The sequence below is a fragment of the Artemia sp. Qi Xiang Cuo genome, chromosome 6 (assembly GCF_049724085.1).
Source record: "Artemia sp. Qi Xiang Cuo chromosome 6, ASM4972408v1, whole genome shotgun sequence".
Taxonomy (NCBI): Eukaryota; Metazoa; Arthropoda; class Branchiopoda; order Anostraca; family Artemiidae; genus Artemia; species Artemia sp. Qi Xiang Cuo.
This window is the reverse complement of record NC_142799.1, coordinates 14,580,920-14,599,722: the sequence shown is the minus strand read 5'-3', so window position 1 is coordinate 14,599,722 and position 18,803 is coordinate 14,580,920. Positions and strand designations below refer to the sequence as shown.

General features: G+C 36.3%; 1 protein-coding gene across 1 annotated transcript in view; it reads right to left on the bottom strand.

The window, feature by feature from the left end:
* LOC148950897 (XK-related protein 6-like) overlaps nucleotides 1–15,646 on the bottom strand; it is a 44,352-nt gene extending 28,706 nt beyond the window's left edge. The window contains exons 1-3 of the mRNA XM_089090504.1: nucleotides 15,618–15,646; nucleotides 9,810–10,203; nucleotides 7,348–7,449 (exon numbers count right to left, since the gene is read on the bottom strand). Of these exons, the coding sequence (XP_088946630.1) occupies nucleotides 7,348–7,449; nucleotides 9,810–10,066 (359 nt within the window). The 5' untranslated portion in view covers nucleotides 10,067–10,203; nucleotides 15,618–15,646. The remainder of the gene's footprint in view (nucleotides 1–7,347; nucleotides 7,450–9,809; nucleotides 10,204–15,617) is intronic.
* Nucleotides 15,647–18,803: the final 3,157 nt, after the last annotated feature.

The window sequence follows — 18,803 nt, the reverse complement described above, 5'->3', positions numbered from 1 at the left end:
TATTAACATACAGATGCGAATCCTGGGGTCTGTCCAAAGCTGTAGAAAAAAAAGTTGCTTGGATTTGAGAACAAATGCTTGCAAAGAACCCTTGCAACTAGCTCGACTGATAGAGTACCAAATACCAAGATCTGGTCTCTCACTAAGCAGCAATAAGCAACCGATGAAGTCAGCAGGAGAAGGTGGCGGTACTGGGGTTACATGACTTGAATGAGACAGTGAAGAATTTCATATGACGCGTGGTGCTAGACCTTTCAGGGGCTTCGCATGGGTGGTAGACAACAAAACACGATTAGTCGTTCCTTATAAGCTGAGGCAAGAGGTCTACGTTCATCCTAGAATGAGCTGGGGTCTTTTGCTCAGGCTCGTCCAACGCGAAAGTTAACTGCTGCTCCCGTATGCGCCACCGGATGTTGGAGGACCTAAGTCTAAGTAAGTAATAGGGAAAAATTTTGAAAAAAAAACAGAAAAAGAATTTAAACCTTATTTGAAAAATTCGGCAATTCCAAACTGATCTTTCAAGTACCAAGGCAATTAAAATGAAAACATTGTTCTACCTTAGGTTTATTAATACCTGAAAATCAGGTTTTTCCACGATTCTTTCCTTTGGTTGTTACAAAATTAGGAAGAAAACGATCGCAAAGTTTCACAATTGTTGCCACACTGAACAGTAAAAAAATAAGCGTAATCATAGGCAGCGCGATAGCGCTGCCTAGTAAAGAACGATGTAGGCACAATGTATTTTTTTTTTTTTTCTTCTTCTCTCTCCATACCCGGGCACTTCATATTGAAGGAGTTGTCATAGAAACTTCGAAAAGGGCTCATTCGATTGGAAATTGGAGTGGCTAGTGCCCTTTTTAATAGTCAAAAGTGATTGAATGGCAACTAGCCCCCCCCCCCCCCGCCACGCCCATCATTCCCCCAAACACATCCAATTAAGTTTTGAGATAGCCATTTTGTTCAGCGTAGTTGATTTCCAGATAGAAAATATGTTTTTGAGGAGGACACTCCCCAAAAACCCTCGGGGCAAGGGTTTTAAGTTATGCCCTGAGGGCATATAAGCACGATGTTCGCACAATGTATCATTTTTTTTTCCTTTAGAGCGGGGAACTTCGTATCGAAGAAAATGTCATAAAAACTTCGAAAAGGGCTCATTCAATTGGAAAACGGAGTGGCTTGTGCCCTTTTTAATAGTCGAAAGTGATTGGAAGGCAACTAACACCCCTTCCACGCCCGCCAATTCCCCAAACACATCCAATCCACAATTTTTGGATGTCGGTTTTTTTCAGCATAGTTGATTTTCACATGGATATTATGATTTTAAGGAGGACGCTCCCTCTACGACCTTCAGGGGACGGCTTTTAAATTCTTCCCTGGGAGTTTGTACGGCTTTTATAGAAAGTTAGATTATATAAACTTAAGAAATAGATAATTCAAGTGTACATTCAAACGGTTTATGCCCTTTTTAATAGTCTAAAGTGATTGGAGGGCAGTTAACCCCCCTCTCACACCCACCTAGGTCTTTGATGAGGAAAACCTCCTCACAGCCCTCAGGACAAGTGTTGTAAGTTATGCCCTGAGGGCATATAAAGTTTGTATAGAACACGTTGTCGTAGAAACTTCAAAAAGTGCTCATTTGATTAGAAATTGAAATGGCTAGTACCCTTTTTAATGGTCAAAAGTAATTGGAAGGCAACTAACACCCCTTCCACGCCCACCATTTCCCCAAACACATCCAATCAAAATTTTGAGATAGCCATTTTGTTCCACGCAGTTATAGTTCAGGAAATTATACCTTTGAGCAGAACACTCCCCCCAAAGTCTTCAGGGCAAGGGTTATAGGTTATGCCCAGGGGGCATATAAGTTTTTATTGAAATCTTTGTCCTAGAAACTTGAAAAAGGGCTCATTCGATTGGAAATTCAAAGGTCTAGTGCCCTTTTTAAAAGTCAAAAGTAATTCCAGGACAACTAGCCCCCCTCTCTCGTCCACCTTTTCCTCGCACGAATCAAATCAAAATTTTTTGATAGCCATTTTGTTAATTGTTGTGGATTTCCAGATAGAAATTATATTTCTGAGGAGGACACTCCCCCACAGCCCTTGGGGCAAGGATTATAAGTTATGCCCTGCGGGCATATAAAGTTTTAATAGAGCGCTTTGTCCTAGAAACTTCAAAAAGGGCTCATTTGATTGGAAACTGAAATGCCTAGTGCCCTTTTAGATAGTCAAAAGTGATTGGAAGGCAACTAAAACCCCTTCCACACCCATCATTTCCCCTAACACGTCTAATGAACATGTTGAGATAGCCATTTTGTTCCACTCAGTTTAAAATTCAAGAAATTTTACCTTTGAGCAGGAAACTCCCCCCAAGTCTTCAGGGCAAGGGTTATAAGTTATGCCCTAGGGGCATATAAGGTTTTCATTGAAAACTTTGTCGCAGAAACTTGAAAAAGGGCTCATTCGATTGGAAATTCAAAGGGCTAGTGCCCTTTTAATAGTCGAAAGTGATTTGAGGGTAACTAACCCCCCTCTCACGTCCACCTTTTCCCCAAACACATCCAATCAAAAGTTTTAGATAGCCATTTTATTCAAGGTAGTTGAAAATTTTGGAAAGTAGGTTCTTTAGGATGACAACCCTTCCCCCCACAACCCTCAGGGCAACGGTCTCAAGTTGAGCTCTGGGAGCATGTAAGGTTTTTATAGAAAGCGATGTTGTAAAAACACCAAAAAGAGCTCATTCATTTGAAAATTGAAAGGGCTAGTGCCCTTTTAAGAGTCGAAAGTTATTGTAAGGCAACAAACCCCCCTCTCACGCCCACCATTTTCCCAAACACATCCAATAAAAATTTTGAGATATCCGTTTTATTCGACGTAGTCGAAAGTTCTGGGAATAAGGTATTTTAGTATAATAACCCCCTCAGAGCCCTCAGTGCAAGGATTGTAAGTTATGCCCTGGTGGCATATAAGGTTTATATAGAAAGTTGTTGTAGAAATTTCAAAAGGGGCTCTACTTCCGGATTTTGAGGCGCGCCAAACTCAACATTCTACGAGGCTCAGAGAAATAACGAAAAACGCAGCAAAGCTGGAACGACCGCCGATCCACTCATCCGAGCGCTACCTGAAGTCATTTGGTCCATACTTCTTAAAACACTACAATGGTGACCCAGAAAATTTGTAAATAAATCAAGTTTGAATAATTTAATTTTGTAAGTGTTTTTAAATTGTTTGACTTCCGCTGTTATTTTTGTTGTTAACAAGAATATTAAGAGAAAAATAAAGTGAATTTGAATTTGATTGGAAAATTAAATTGCCCTTTTTAGTAGTCGAAAGTGAGTGGAGAGTAATTAACCCCCCTCTCAAGCCCACCATTTCCCCAAACACATTTAACCAAAGTTTAGAGATAGCTATTTTGTTCGTAGTTGAAAGTTCTGGAAATTATGTATTTAAGGATGACAAACCCCCCAGAGTCCTGAGGGCAAAGGTTGTAAGTTATGCCCTGGGGGCATATAAAGTTTTTAATGACAGAGTTGTCGTAAAAACTTCAAAAGGGGCTCATTCAATTGGAAACTGAGAGGGCTAGTGCCCTTTTTGATAGTAAAGCGATTGGAGGGTAACTAACCCCCTTTCACGCCCACCATTCACACACATCCAATCAAAATTTTCAGATAGCCATTTTGTTCAACGTAGTAGAAAGTTTTGGAAATTAGGTCTTTGAATATGACAACCCACACCCCCCCCCCCAGCCCTCAGGGCAAGGGGTGTAAGTTATCCCCTGGGGGCATATAAGGTTTTTATTGAAGGCGTTGTCATAGAAACTTAAAAAGGGTTCATTTGATTGGAAATTGAAAGAGCTAGTGCCTTTTTTAATAGTTGAAAGTGATCGGAGAAGACTAACGCCCCTCTCACGCCCACCATTTTCCTAGACATATGAAATCAAAATTTTGAGATAGCCATTTCGTTTAACGTAGTTGAAAGTTCCGGAATTTAGGTCTTAGAGGATGACAGCCACCCTCACAGCCCTTAGGGTAAGGGTTTTAATTTATGCCCTGGGGGCATATAAGTTGTTTATAGGAAGTGTTGTCGTAGAAACTCAAAAAGGGCTCATTTGATTGGAAATCGAAAGGCCTAGTGCCCTTTTTAATAGTCGAAAGTGATTTGAAGGCTTGACATTTTTATAGTAAAGATCAATGTGGGTATGATGTATTATTTTTTGTTGTTGTTGTTGTTTAGACCAGGGCACTTTGTATCGAAGGAGTTGTCGTAGGAACTTCGAAAAAAGCTCATTCGATTGAAAATAGAAACGGCTGATGCCCTTTTTAATAGTCGAAAGTGATTGGAGGGAAACTAATCCCCATCCCACACCCACCCTTGCATTTGACTTTATGTTTAAAAACTAAATGTTGCCTTAAGATTAAATCAAAATGCACTATGTTAATGCTAATTCCCTATAAGGCATCTCAGCAGTATCCCAAGTACGACTGAGGGTATTATGTTCAAACTTTCCGGGCTACTTCTCCTCTTAAAATTTAACCAAATCAAAATAGCGTAAGTGTATCCAAGCTATCAAAGAAAGTAAAAAGATTTTTTTGGGAATGGTATCAAGTTTTCCATTTCAGGTCAACTAGAGGAGGTATGAAACTAAATTAAACACTACTATTTGTGTCCAGATTTGTACATAATTTGCACTTTACTGAAAAAAATACAAATGAATGTGCATTGTCAGTTTAATATACATATACTGATATTTAGTAATCAAAATGTTAATACTATTTGATTTATTAAAGTTAAAAAAGTAAAAACATTTATTGTTCTGGCCTTGGGAAGGCATAGGGGTTTTAAGCCAAACTCATGTTAATTTCTGCTCGTTTTGATTTTGACTTGGTTATTTATTGTAATTTCTGTTCGTTTTGGGTTTCATTTATTTATCGATGCTGATTTGTGGTAGTTTCACGCTTGGTAGATTATTTGATTTTATTTTTGCTCATTTTTTGTTTAATGGAGTTCTTTACTTTTCTTTGAAAAACTTATTTTGTGGAAAAAGTTTGTTTAATTAATACGAATCAACAAGCATCTGATAAGTAAAAACCCCAATATGACTCCACATATGTTTATTAAACCACTTTGACTTAGAGGGAGCACAAGTCTCTAAAGAACCAAAAGGTATAAAAAACTCAAGATGCAAACAATCCCTTAACAGAAAATCATTGGAAACTTTTACTATCTGTTGCTGAAGATTTACCATATCAATAAATATAAAGCCAAGACCAGAAGTGCTACCACTGTTATAGACATAAGTAAAAGATCTGTTTTTCTGTAGACAGTAGAAATTCTGAAGCAATGTAGCATTTAGCATTTGTGAAAGTCCAATAGTATTAGCTTTAATGTCCGTATTAAATTCTTCTATAATGACACTAGCTTTACGAGTCAGAGCTATTCTTTCGAGTAGTTTTGACAAAGACGAACAAGGAGACGACAATTTCCGGTTCGATTGGACGTTTCTGTAATTTATGGACACATAAACACAGACAACTACAACACCCCTAAATTCTACTGCGCAATATTCTTGATTAGATCCAAACAGATTACATTTGTACTTATTTTGAACAGCTATCATTAGACCACTCAAGGGCCGATCCCTGCTATTTTTAGCTGAGCGGATAAAGACTGGCGTTCGGAAGAAGTAACAAGTCTTGTACTATTGGCTTTGTTTAGCATATGTTCATTTACACAGTTTATATCGAATGCACTAAAGACTATTTGAAGGATATCTAATTTTTCTCTTGTATCGTTTATGTTTCGACATAACACACGAACTTCACCGTTTATCGAGCTGGTCTACGATTTGATTTATTCAGTGCACCTTGGTTTTGAGAAGTACCGCGAGCGTTGGCAGCATTTTTCAGAATTAGGCACCGAAAGCTGATGCTTGCATGGTTATATCTACAGTTGGCACACTTAAGCACGTCTGATGTGCACTCTGAGTAGCTATGGTTGCCAGCACACTTGCTACATTTACTGTCGTTTTGGACACTGGTTTGTACGGTGACCAAAACCCTGACATTTGTAGCACTGTAGTGGCTTCGTAAGGGGCTTTGATACTGGAAACAGAGCATATTCCACTTTAATACCAAAATTGAGGGCCTGATCGAATTTTCAAGTTGCTTAGCCTGGGAAACATCATTAACTAGAGTGGAAATAGCAGTAAAGTCGTAATCTTTGTCAACGGAAATGATCCCTAGGTGATCTGAATGCAGTAATTTGCTACGGATATTTTGTTCACCTTGAGCGGCAGAAGCGACAACATTTGCAGATGTTTCGTATTTCATATGCAGAAACAGCCTGTCTCTTTGTTGTTCAATTCTGTCTATTTTATCTGCAGGTCCAATTTTGTTCAAGAACTCCCTTTGCTTGGTAGGATTAGCATCCAAAATTGCGGGGAGATTTGACAGAACGACTGGACCTGTCTTCTACAGAATCCAAATTCTTGTATAGTTTTTGGGGGAGAGCAGATTGTCCTTTCCTTGGCAGCGTGAAGTATTGCAGCAGTCTTTGTTTAGCTTTATTAAAAAGTGTTGTTTGAGCAACACTTTGACACTGCTGCAGCTGTCAATCCCTGGAACTTGCAGGAAGAGATGTTCAAAAGAGTTTTTCAGCGAGTCTGCCCAAGCTTCAGCTGAAAAGTTTCCTAGGGCAGGGGAGATTTGGAATAATATTGATATAAAATACTCCTATAATTTCTCTCTGTGAGCAGGGTAAGTGAAGATTCTTTCTTTGTCTAAACAATAAGTTTTACAAAAAAAAAATTACCAGGTGAAACATACAAAAAGAAGTGACTTTTAGAAGAGAAATATTATAAGCGCTTCTCTGAGTGTTTACTGCTTATCACATCGAATCCTTGTGCACAGGTATGGACAGGATAAATGTCATAATACATTTGTGCAAAAAACAAGTATTTATTTCTTTTAATGTATAACTATAGTGCACAGGTTGCCCACAAATATAATTTATGCTAATGAAGAGTCTTCCAGATTGAGTTCTCCTCTCACCACACAATTTTTACATATTTACTATAAAAAAAATTGCTTAGCCTACCCACCTCAAAGCTTAACCTAATTAATTTAAAAAACTTTAGGCCCAAAAATTACTTTCATGGTTTCAAATATTCTCCATCATTTAGAGTTTTCTGATACTCCCTGTAAAGTATTTTTTTTTGGGTAATATGTATCTATTCACGCATACAATGCATTCTTCGACAAATGAGAGGCATGAACTAAGAAAAAACTAGTGCTTTAAAGTAACATTTTTTAATACTCTGTTTTTACTGAAATAAAGTAAGAATGAAAGTTACCTAGCAACAGGTCCCATGTGGAGAAGATGAAGCAGAAGCCTCAGGGCCCATCGTTTGTTTGATGTTTGTGATACGTCCCTTTTTTCTTCATCTTTGAGATACCTAGAATCCAACAAGAAAGTTTAACTTTAAAGAAAATTTTCAATTTTCTCCAAGGTAGGGTTCTTTTTAAGAATCTAGACCTTCCTTCCCTTGTCTGCAGATATACATATCAAACCTACTTTAATGTTTAAATTACCATACCACAATTAAGTAAAAAAAGTTCTGTTATATATCCAGAATGTCCAATAAATCACCTCTGGCATAGCTAATGATAAAACCCTAAGACCCTACAAAAAAAGAGTCTAACAGATTTGATAGCTATGAAGTGGAGTACACAGAGTGCGTATGGAAGTGTATCCTCTGCTAGGATAATTGAGTAGCTTCAAAGAATGGAACCTTGGATCCCTGATCAGTGGGGCTAGCATGGATTCCATCTGGGGTGGACTCTACAGGTACCACACTTCTTCTGAGTCTAATGAATAACAACTCCCCTTTCATGCCTTAAAACAGACTACTTTAGAAAAGGACAGGGATAACACTAATACTATTCAACTGATTTTTTTGAAAACTGTTGGATAATGTACTAGTCATCTCATAAATGAAATTTTTAAAATATAAGCTGTAAATTTGTTTTAATTTGGATTTGCTGTTTGGGGAATTGACATATGTGCTAGATAATTGTCATGTTGAAATAAGATGGACTTTGTCACCATGAGGCCAGATTTCCTTTATTTTATGGCTCAAATGCTGCAATATATTAGCAGGGTACTTACCAGTGATGCTTTTACTCTTTTCCAGATAGTCAATAAAAGTGATTCCTTACCAAAAATTGTATATCTGAAAACTTGCTGTAACATTGTTAGCTTCCAAAATTGGCTTGTGCCTTTTTGGACCAGCTTTGTTAGGTGTACCCAATCTTTTGGCTGAAATATGATTTTGGGAGTGAAGTAGTGATCCATGTCTCATGCATAGTTATAAAATGTCCCAAAAATCCAAAGCAATTTTTATGGTAGAGTCAGAGTGTCAAATTTTCACTTGAAACAACTTGTCAGCATAGACAGCCCCTACCTTGTAAAGACCTCCCATGAAGAAATATTTAGGGGTCATTAACATATCATGGTAAACTCGGTTTATCATAACATATCAGATAAACCGAGGCTATTTTAGATAAACAGAGGCTTTTTAGATCAATCTATTGTTGGTAGTCATTGTGCATTCATGCCTGGTTAAATTCCAAATATGGAACTTTCCATTATATTAAATAGCAACAAAGACCACACTGCCTTTACATCATAAACAACAAGTAGAAGAATAGGAATTTTTTTTATATAGACAGTGGAATGCAACTTTAAATGAAATTTCGACCCTATATCCAAGGGCTGACCTTAGCAAAACAAATGGAGAAAAAACGAATATAAAAGAATATAAAAACGCCTAAAACAGCACAAAGATGGCATAACTAGAGCTTTAAATTCTAATAGTACAAATATTTCTTTGGATTCTGCTTTAAGCAGTCATATCTTTAATAATTCTAGCCATAAAATGTTTTTTGAAGAAACTTCCCTTATTAGCAATGACTAAGGCATAAAACAGATTTTTTGAGAGGCAATTGAAATTAGAATCAAAATAAATAGTAATACTTCTATAAATTGGGATTAGGGAGAATATTCACTTAATGCCTTATACACAAATTTCATAAGAAATGATTTAACTAATTATATTAGAAAGCAGTAAACAATTCCATTCAACTTGTTATAGATAGACCTTTGAGACTGGCTGCCAAAAAGGCAAGATTAGCTTTAAAAGCTTGTCTGTAAATGTTTTTTTTTATTCCATTTGAATTAACTATCTTTTTTCACTTTGCTTGATGTACCAGTCCTGGTTGAACTTCCTTGAAGTAATGATTCTAGGGCTGTTTTGAAAATATTTTAGTTTTAACGATTGAATTTCCATGTGAGTTCTTTTATATACCTTTTTTCTTCATTTGTTTTGCTGAGGATGGCCCTTGGATATAGGGTCAAAATATTCATTTAAAGTTTAATTCCACTGTCTTATATAAAAAATTTCCCAAATGTTCTACTTGTTGTTTTCCATTATGTTGGAGTTGAAACTTCAGGTTTTAGCCTAGAGATAGTCTGAGTAAAAGTCATTCTGAAAAACCAAAAATTTTCAAGCATTTTACTTTTTTCTTAAAAAAAAACAATCTGTTAATAAGCTTAATAGGGTAGAGGTTCCTAGCTTTTTTGGTCTCTGTCTACCTGTTTCAAACACTTACTTATGTAATATGTATGTTAAAAAAAACATATGATGTTTTTAACTTATTGTAGCTTATTTCTACTTGTTCAAAGAAGAAGAAAACCTATAAGATAAATTAAGGACAACAAAGACAACTTAAGCAAGAAGCAAAATTAATGACTTACCATCTTAGGCTCATTCCAAGGATGGCCAAAAAAGGTACAAGCAAGAATACCAAGGTAAGTACAAAATAGGCTATTTCACCAGAACTTGAATATTCATAGCAAAGATATATATCAGTGCCAACATCAGCACAATAAACAATAATTGAGTATATGAGACACATGAAGTCAAATGCATTGAATCTGAGATTCTCTGGGAGAGCATCAGGCTCATCTTCAGATGTTCTTTGTACATAATGTTGCAGACTATAATGTTCCATTTTAGTTTCAAGTTACATGGTATAACTATTCACTGTATCAAGTGCAAACAAGCACTACAATAACAAATATCCTCAAGTGAAAAATTTCATATTCTTCTTCTATCACCCGAGTAGAGATGATATGTAGATAGCTTCTTCTGGAACCAGAATAATATAACCATTAGATATAGGAGGAAAAAAAACAATTTAAAGATTAGGAATACTAAAGTTGGCATCTTGCACAAAATACAACTTATAGAAAAATGAATCAAGAGTGCACTCATAACTCAGATACTTAGGATGGGGAAACCCTGCAATTTTTTTTCAGGGGAGAGAGGGGATCTGAATTTTAAAAGAAAAAATTTCTATTTTTTTGTCATAAAGCAATTCTATTTTTTTAAACAAAGCAAATGTCAAAGATTTTTGAACTTCTACAGGGCGCCATACAGGTTCCTTGAAAATAAACCATAGAGCGATTTTTCCACTTAGAGGGTAAAGGTACCAATGATTCGACAGTGCAATTTTGGAACTCCTGTCAAAATTTTCCTTCAAAATGGAATAACTCTGCTTAGCCGTGACTTGGAGTAACATCTCTTAAAGCCGCTTTTGTATTCCGACGATAGGAAACGTTGACACAATATCCGGTATACCCAGATAAGAAAAGAACATTTAATTCAGTCAGTTCCCAATTTGACAAGAAAGGAGCTCCCAACAATTTTTCAGGTTTGCAGCGTTCCAACTGCTTTTACTTAGATACTTATTGCAAAAAATAGCTGGGATTAGAACAAATGTTTTCAGACAAATCCGATTTCATCTGAAATCCAGTCACATTAGCTTTTCATCGCTAAAATTTAAATAAAATAGCAACCAATATTATATTTTCGAAACTAGGTTCCAAGCGTCAAAAATTATTTTTTAATATAGTGGAATACCAGACGAACTAAATATGTTCCTTTAGTCAAATTCAAACATAGATAATGGCTTCTATAAATTGATTTATTTCTCTTCCAAATATCTTGTAGTAACCTTGTCAAAATTTTTAACAGACAGCAACAGGCCCTGCCAAACTATAGGTGACTCTGTTGAAACCTCACTGAACATGTAAAACAAATGAGAAATAATTGGCGTCGAAATTCAAGGGTCTACTGCCGAAAATATAGTTGTCAAATTTATGGGTGACTGCTACTGCTAAAAATTGCAGAGGTTCACATGGAAGTCATTATTCCCTTTCCTTAGAACTTATCAATAAAACTAAAAAAATCTCAAATTTGAGTTGGAAGTTCAACCACAGCTAGACAAATACTATGCCATTTTCTTTAGTGACAAAAAAAGCAAGGTGCCATATTTTGTTGGTAGAATTCTGGACTTTCCTGACAAAGGACAGTCCAAACTAAAATTTTTCAAGTAGATCAGAATTACAAATCACGCATTGAAATGGCCAAATGTTGATAAAATTTACACTGTCAACAATGAACAAATCATTGCTGGGCCATTAAAACTGACAGGAAGTGGGCCATTCCAGATAGCATTTGGAGACACTATTCCTGTGGCATATATGTAACACTTACAAAAAAGAAAAGAAGATTTATGTGATCTAGGTCACAATATCACACTTCTTATGATTAGCCAATTTTGTTTGTACTAAATACTACATATTTGAAACAATTTTGTTAGCTTTAATAAAAATAATTTTATTTCAACCCTTCATACAAATACATGTAAATGCTCAAAAGGAGTTATAAAAACGAAAGAAAAAAATAATGAAAAAATCACACAATGCTACAAAACAAAATTAAACTGCGATAACTATGGAAAAGAGAAAACAAACAAAATCAAAATCACGATTTTAATGCACAAGACTAGCCAATGGAAAGTTCTGTAATGTTCTAAAGTTGTGCTTTATTACTTCCACTTTTTGAATTGTGTTTTATACTTTTATACATTAAATGAAGTTGAAGAAAAGCAAAGAAACAAGAATATACATATCAAATACACAAGGTTCTGTCCACAGGTATTCCCCAAGTATTTCAACATGGGTCAAATACACCAGGTTCTGCCCATAGGTAGTCCCCAAGTATTTCGACATGTGTTGAACTGGGTTCTGACTTGTGTTGAAAACAGGTAACTTTTTTGTTGTGTTGAATTTGTTGGTGAAAATTCTCTGATTTCAGAAAATAGGAGTTTTGTACCTTTTCAGATAAAACTTCAGACTTCCCATCAAACAATTGGATTCCTAGATGTTTTTTCTACATACTGAAACCCTTATCAAACCAAAAGTCTTTAAATTAGGACTTCTGGAGTAGAAAACTGTTTTTTTTACAAAAAACTGTCAAATCATTGGTACCTTTACCCTACATAACAAATTCAAGAGAAGTATGGGTTGTTAAAACTATAAGAACAATAAATATATATTTTTTAGGAGCAAGTAAACCTCCTGACTTAGAAAACATTTATAAGAATGGGATAAAATTAGGAAACAGTTGCATTCTGAAGGAGCAAAATGGTTTCTCTTTAACACAACAATATCTAATAAGGATGATCATTAGATACTCTTTCTCCCCTATGACTGTCAATGTGCATCTCTGATCTGTTACAAAATTCAATACCCTAGGCTAGGGGAAAAAAGGTAGATTTATACATGTTCATATAATTTAGCTAGGATAAAAGTGAACACATCACTTGATGTCTGTTTTTTATGTTCTTTCTAAATTCAATAATTCCTTCTGGGGCAAATTCCAATTTGAGCCCTTTATGGGGCCCCAAAAAGTAACTTATTAACTTGTTTAAATTTTTGAGACTAAAATGCAAAATTAAAAAATTAGTTAAAAACTAATTGCATATAAAAATTTTATTTTAATCGAGTCCTTAAGCAACTCTCTATGATGTCTCAGTACACTGTTGGCAACAAAAAAGAAAAAAGCACATCAATGCTACAAACACAAAAATGCAATTTTCCTTGTTAATCATGATGGGAACCGTAAGTTTCCTTTTTAGGATTTACAACCATGGTGATTCCAATGGTGTATTTTTATTTTGTTCTGATGCCTTTTTTGAGGGGTTCCAGGTGCTTATTAAAAAATTCCTGCCTATTTGTTTTCAAATAACATTTTATTGTAAAAACTAATAAAAATAATAATAACCATTCCTGAATCAAGTGCGAATGACAATTTTTTCTTACTAGACAGTTTTTTTTTTTAGAAACCTGCTTCAAACTTTTGCTAACAAGCCTAGGCCTATAGGCTGTTTTGAGCCCCATTAAGGCTCAAAATAAATTTGCCCTAGAAACAATTATTTAATTTGGAATAAATAATTTCAAAGACCACACTACATTTCCATGACAATAAATAAATGTTCAAAGAGGGATAAATCCTTTTATTAGACTGTTAATAATTCACAAAAGATACTGGATATTTTGGTCACATGCAGCATGACCATCATCAGCAGAAATGCTAAAATCAAACAATTAGGCTAAGGCCAATGATACTGGATATGATACTAGCACCAGAATTTTTCAGGCAAAAAGTTTACCTTTTTTAACTACCAAGATAAGTAAGCTAATCAACAGAAAACACAGAGCATGAAATTGCTATAGAAAAAATAAGACCACAGAAAATTATCAAGTCTTCAAATCTTTTTGTAATCAGACAATCAACATAATAAAGGAGCTGAAGAGAAGGTTTGATGAAAAATTGGCTGAGGATGTTAAGGATAACCCTAAATCTTTCTTATGTTATGCCACTCAAAAATCTAGCAGCAGACCCACAGTCCTGGATATCCTGCACAATAGTCAATCAGTTTCTGATCCTCAGCTGAAAGTTGAAATTTTTAACCAACAATTCTTGTCTGTTTTTTACTCCAATTCCAATATTGTTTATCCCACACTTCCTTTATATGATGTATGACATAAGATCAAACCAATTTTGATCACATATCAAAAGAAATTGACCTTCCCATCAGACATAATTCATTGTACAAAGTACATAAAGAAAAAGAGCCAACACTTAAAAAGTCAAAATAAAAAATAAATATATAGCAATAGAAATAATGACTAGATTTCCTGGTTATTATACAGCTCAACCAAACTTAGAACAAAACTCTCCCAATACCTTTCATGTGTAGGAGGGATAGGAGTCAGTTTGGGGACTTTTTGGGATTCCCTATGGGGAGGAGCTATTGTAGGCGGGAGGGTAGGGTTTGGTGATGATGGAACATAATCTGGGAACAGACAGGGTCTTGGTACAGATACAAAGGCACAGGAGGTTCCTTCTCTTTGCCAATGTTGTGAGCTTGAACTTACCTAGTCAAAAATGATATGGAACCTTCCCTTCACCATTTATGATTCTAAGTGCTTGTTTTTGGACATTTTTAATCATATAGATATTAGCTGAAGAAAGACCGAAATGCCACACTGAACAAGCAAACTTGAGTATTGGCTTGATAAAAGAACGATGAAGTTGGAAAAGATCCTTAGGGTGCCAAGAAAATTTTATCAAAAGTTTTAGTAGGGAAACCAAAGGGAAGCTTGTTTGAGGATGTTTTGAAAATGGGTGTCCTACTTCCAGGGGTGGGGAGGGGCATGGTGACCCTCCCCCCCCCCCAATTTTTTGGCATTTGGTAAAATTTTTGCCAGAGGGAAAAATTTTGGCACAAATTTTGCAAAATTAGCCGAAATTTAGCAAAATTCTTGATTTCTGCAGAAAATTTAACATAAATCAGGTAGCTATTTGGTAAAATTTACAAAGATTGCCCCTCTAATAAAATGAGCCTCAGGACGCCCCTGCCTACTTCAAGTCAGCAGTAATTGTCATTTTAAAGCCATTTAAAATAATTGTATTTTTATTATTGATTTAAAGCCATGTTCTGTTTATTAAAGTCAGATAAAGTAAGTCCAGTTGATGGTTCAAATAAAACTAACAAATTAGAACCTGGAAGGTCAAGGAGATTTGCTTCTGGTACTACACTGAAAAAAAAGGCATTAAACAATATGTAATTATGTTATTTTGTATTTATATCAATGGTTTTAATTTTTTTATTTTAGTACCTCTGCTGATGGTGGTAAAAGTGCATGTGACCAAAATATCCAGTACTTTTTGTCATTTCTGATAGAAATGATTATTAAGCTATATTCATAATCAGCATAAAAAAAGGCATCAAAAGGTGTATTCACTTTATTCCTAACTCAATAATATGATTTGGTGTATATTTACCCATCTTTCTGCCAAATAGATCAATGTAAGAGAACTTTGATGATATAGGCTACTCATCATTGTCCTTAGACCTCTGATCAGAGCAGAATGATGAAAGACATTTGCAAAAGAACGCCATAAGATGTAAGATCTTAGTGCTAAGATTTCACTTTTAAGCATTCTTTGTCAAAAAATGTAAGATCTTAGTACATAGGCTAGATGAGTAAAAGAACAGCCCTTGTGAAATACAATAAACTAAAGTTTTACCAGGAAGTACAAACAAAGCCTATAAAAAATCATATTCCTAGGATTCACACAGAAGAAATTTTGGTATATATAATCAAGGGGAAAGGCCAAGAGACCAGAGCATAGGCCTATTAGGCTACCTTCAGGTTTGGATTCAGGTGGCACTCGCAATTTTAAAAATTTGAATATTATGCTAATTCGTCGGTAAAATTGTCATGTATGTAAATTTGTAAAGGGCAGCGCTCACGCTAAAACAGACTGTAAATATTGAGAAGGGTCTGTAAAACATCACAGGTTTTATATGGTTGTAGTTTCACAGATTTTGCCACCGAATGTTAGAAATCCACAGATTTTGTACTAATGATCTTTAATTTGAATTGCTTTTCTACTACAATTTGAATTTAGCAGAGATCACGTGTCAGATTTTTTGTAGTGATTTTGAGGCTTGACGGGATGATATCTAAATAATTTGTTAAGGATTTTACCGAATTGGCCACTTCAAAAGGTGAATCGGCCAAGGGACAGAGAGAGCTTACTACCAAGTATTTAAAGGCCCTGGGATTCCGGTAAATAATTTAGTTGGTATAGGAAATGACAATGCCTCAGTCAACAATAACAATGCCACAGGTGCTCATATTAGAAGGATACCATACACTGAACTATCCATAGTCCTAAGAGTACTGTTAATTTCCTGATCAATAGAAGTTCGCTAAAGCTGAAGCAAAAAAGTTGCTATCAGCGTTTTATACGAGATGGCCCAGCCTTATAGCCCATATGGCCCAGCTATAACCACCAGAGGGTTATTAGAGACCTGGAATACCCTGTAATTCTTTTATAATAGTCAAGCTAAGCGGTATAGAGTTGACAGTTTGGGGTTCCTCGTAGAGCTCTGCAGGCAGATGAGACAAATAATATGCTGGGAAGACCCAATTTTGCCAAATCTATGAATTTTGAACCCAGTATTGAATTCAGATCTGAAGAGGTGAGCATTGTTGGAAGTTTAGTGTGCTTTTTAAATTTTTTGAAAAGCAGCTTAACGGTTGTAGTACCAAAAAATGAAAGCAGTGAAGATCAGCTAGAGCTAAGCCAATTTTTATTGGATCTAGTCAATCACCCGTCAGCCTTCTGGAAGAGTATTCTGAATCAAACAGTTACTATTGGCGAAAACAAGTCTTCTAATTTGGCACCCTCTGTGTTGCGCCTCGGTTGTTTTCTGCAATCGAGCACTGCTGGAGAGTGACAGTAGTTTTGTCCTGTTGCACACAAAATCAGACTGTAGAAAAAACTGAAACCCGGAACCGTTATTGTGCTAATGATGACCAAACAGTTTGTCAAGCAAGCCGCTTCCCGACTGTTCAAAGTGGTATACTAGTTAATGCTATCTATCAGAGGCAACGCTGTAGCATTTCCTATAGTAAAGGCCATACGGCTCCAATGTTTTATTATTATTATTTATTTTTTTTTTTTTCCCAGAGGCACTTCATATGGAAGGGGTTGTTGTAGAAACTTCAAAGGGGGATCATTCGATTGGAAATCGAGAGTTCTAGTGCCCCTTTTAATAGTCAAAAGTGATTGGAGGGCAAATAGCCCCCCCCCCACGCCCATCGTTCCACCTAACACATCCAATCAAAATGTGAGATAGCCATTTTGTTCAGCATAGTTGATTTCCAGATAGAAAATATATTTTGAGGAGGACACTCCCCCCCAACCCTCAAGGCAAGGGTTTTAAGTTACGCCCTGGGGATATATAAGGTTTTTATAGAAGGCGATGTCATAGAAACTTCAAAACAGGCTCAATCTATTGGAAATTAAAGGGCTAGTACCCTTTTTAATAATCGAAAGTGATAGGAGTGTAACTAGCCCCCTCCCTCCCCCCACACGCCCATCATTTCCCCCAACACAGCCAATCAAAATTTTTAGATAGCCATTTTGTTCTGCGTAGTTGATTTCCAGATAGAAAATATCTTTTTGAGGAGGACACTCCCCCACAACCCTCAGGGCAAGGGTTGTAAGTTATGCCCTGGGGGCATATAAGGTTTTTATAGAAGGCGTTGTCGTAGGAACTTCAAAAAAGGCTCATTCGATTGGAAATTCATAAAGCTAGTGCCCTTTTTAATAGTCGAAAAAGATTGGTGGGCAACTAGCCCCCCCCCCACCCACGCCCATTGTTCTCCCAAACACATCCAATAAAAATTTTGAGATAGCCATTTTGTTCAGCGTAGTTGATTTCCAAATAGAAAATATATTTTTAAGGAGGACACTCCCCCACAACCCTCAGGACAAGGGTTTTAAGTTATGGCCTGGGGGCATATAAGGTTTTTATAGAAGGCGCTGTCGTAGAAACTTCAAAACAGGCTCATTCGATTGAAAATCGAGAGTTCTAGTGCCCTTTTCAATAGTCGAAAATGATTAGAGGGCAACTAGCCCCCCCACGCCAATCATTCCCCCAAACACATCCAATCAAAGTTTTGAAATAGCCATTTTGTTCAGCGGAGTTCATTTCCCCATGGGAAATTATTTTTGAGGAGGATACTCCCCACACAACCTTCAGGGCAAGGGTTTTAATTTATACCCTGGGGGCTTATAAGGTTGTTATAGAAGGCATTGTTGTAGATGCTTTAAAACATGCTCATTTGATTGGAAATAAAAGGGCTAGTGCCATTTTTAATAGTCTAAAGTAATTGGAGTTTAACTAGCCCCCCCCCCCCACGCCCATCATTTCCCCAAAGACATCCTATCAAAATTTTCAGATAGCCATTTTGTTCAGCGTAGTTGATATCCAGATAGAAAATATATTTTTGAGGAGGACACTCCCCCACAACCCTCAGGGCAAGGGTTTTAAGTTATGCCCTGGGGGCATGTAAGGTTTTTATAGAAGGCGTTGTTGTAGAAACTTAAAAAAGGTTCATTCAATTGGAAATTCAAAGGGCTAGTGCCCTTTTTAATAGTCGAAAGTGATTGGAGGGCAACTAACCCCCCCCCCCCACTCCCATCAGTCCCCCCAACACATCCAAGCAAAATTTTGAGATAGCCATTTTGTTAAGCGTAGTTGATTGCCAAATAGAAAATATATTTTGAGGAGGATACTCCCCCACAACCCTCAGGGCAAGGGTTTTAAGTTATGCCCTAGGGGCAAATCAGGTTTTTATAGAAAGCGTTGTCGCAGAAACTTCAAAATAGGCTCATTCAATTGGATATTAAAGAGCTAGTGTCCTTTTTAATAGTCAAGAGTGATTGGAGTGTAACTAGCCCCCCTCCCCCCCCCCACGCCCATCATTTCCCCAAACACATCCAATCAAAATTTTCAGAGAGCTATTTTGTTCAGC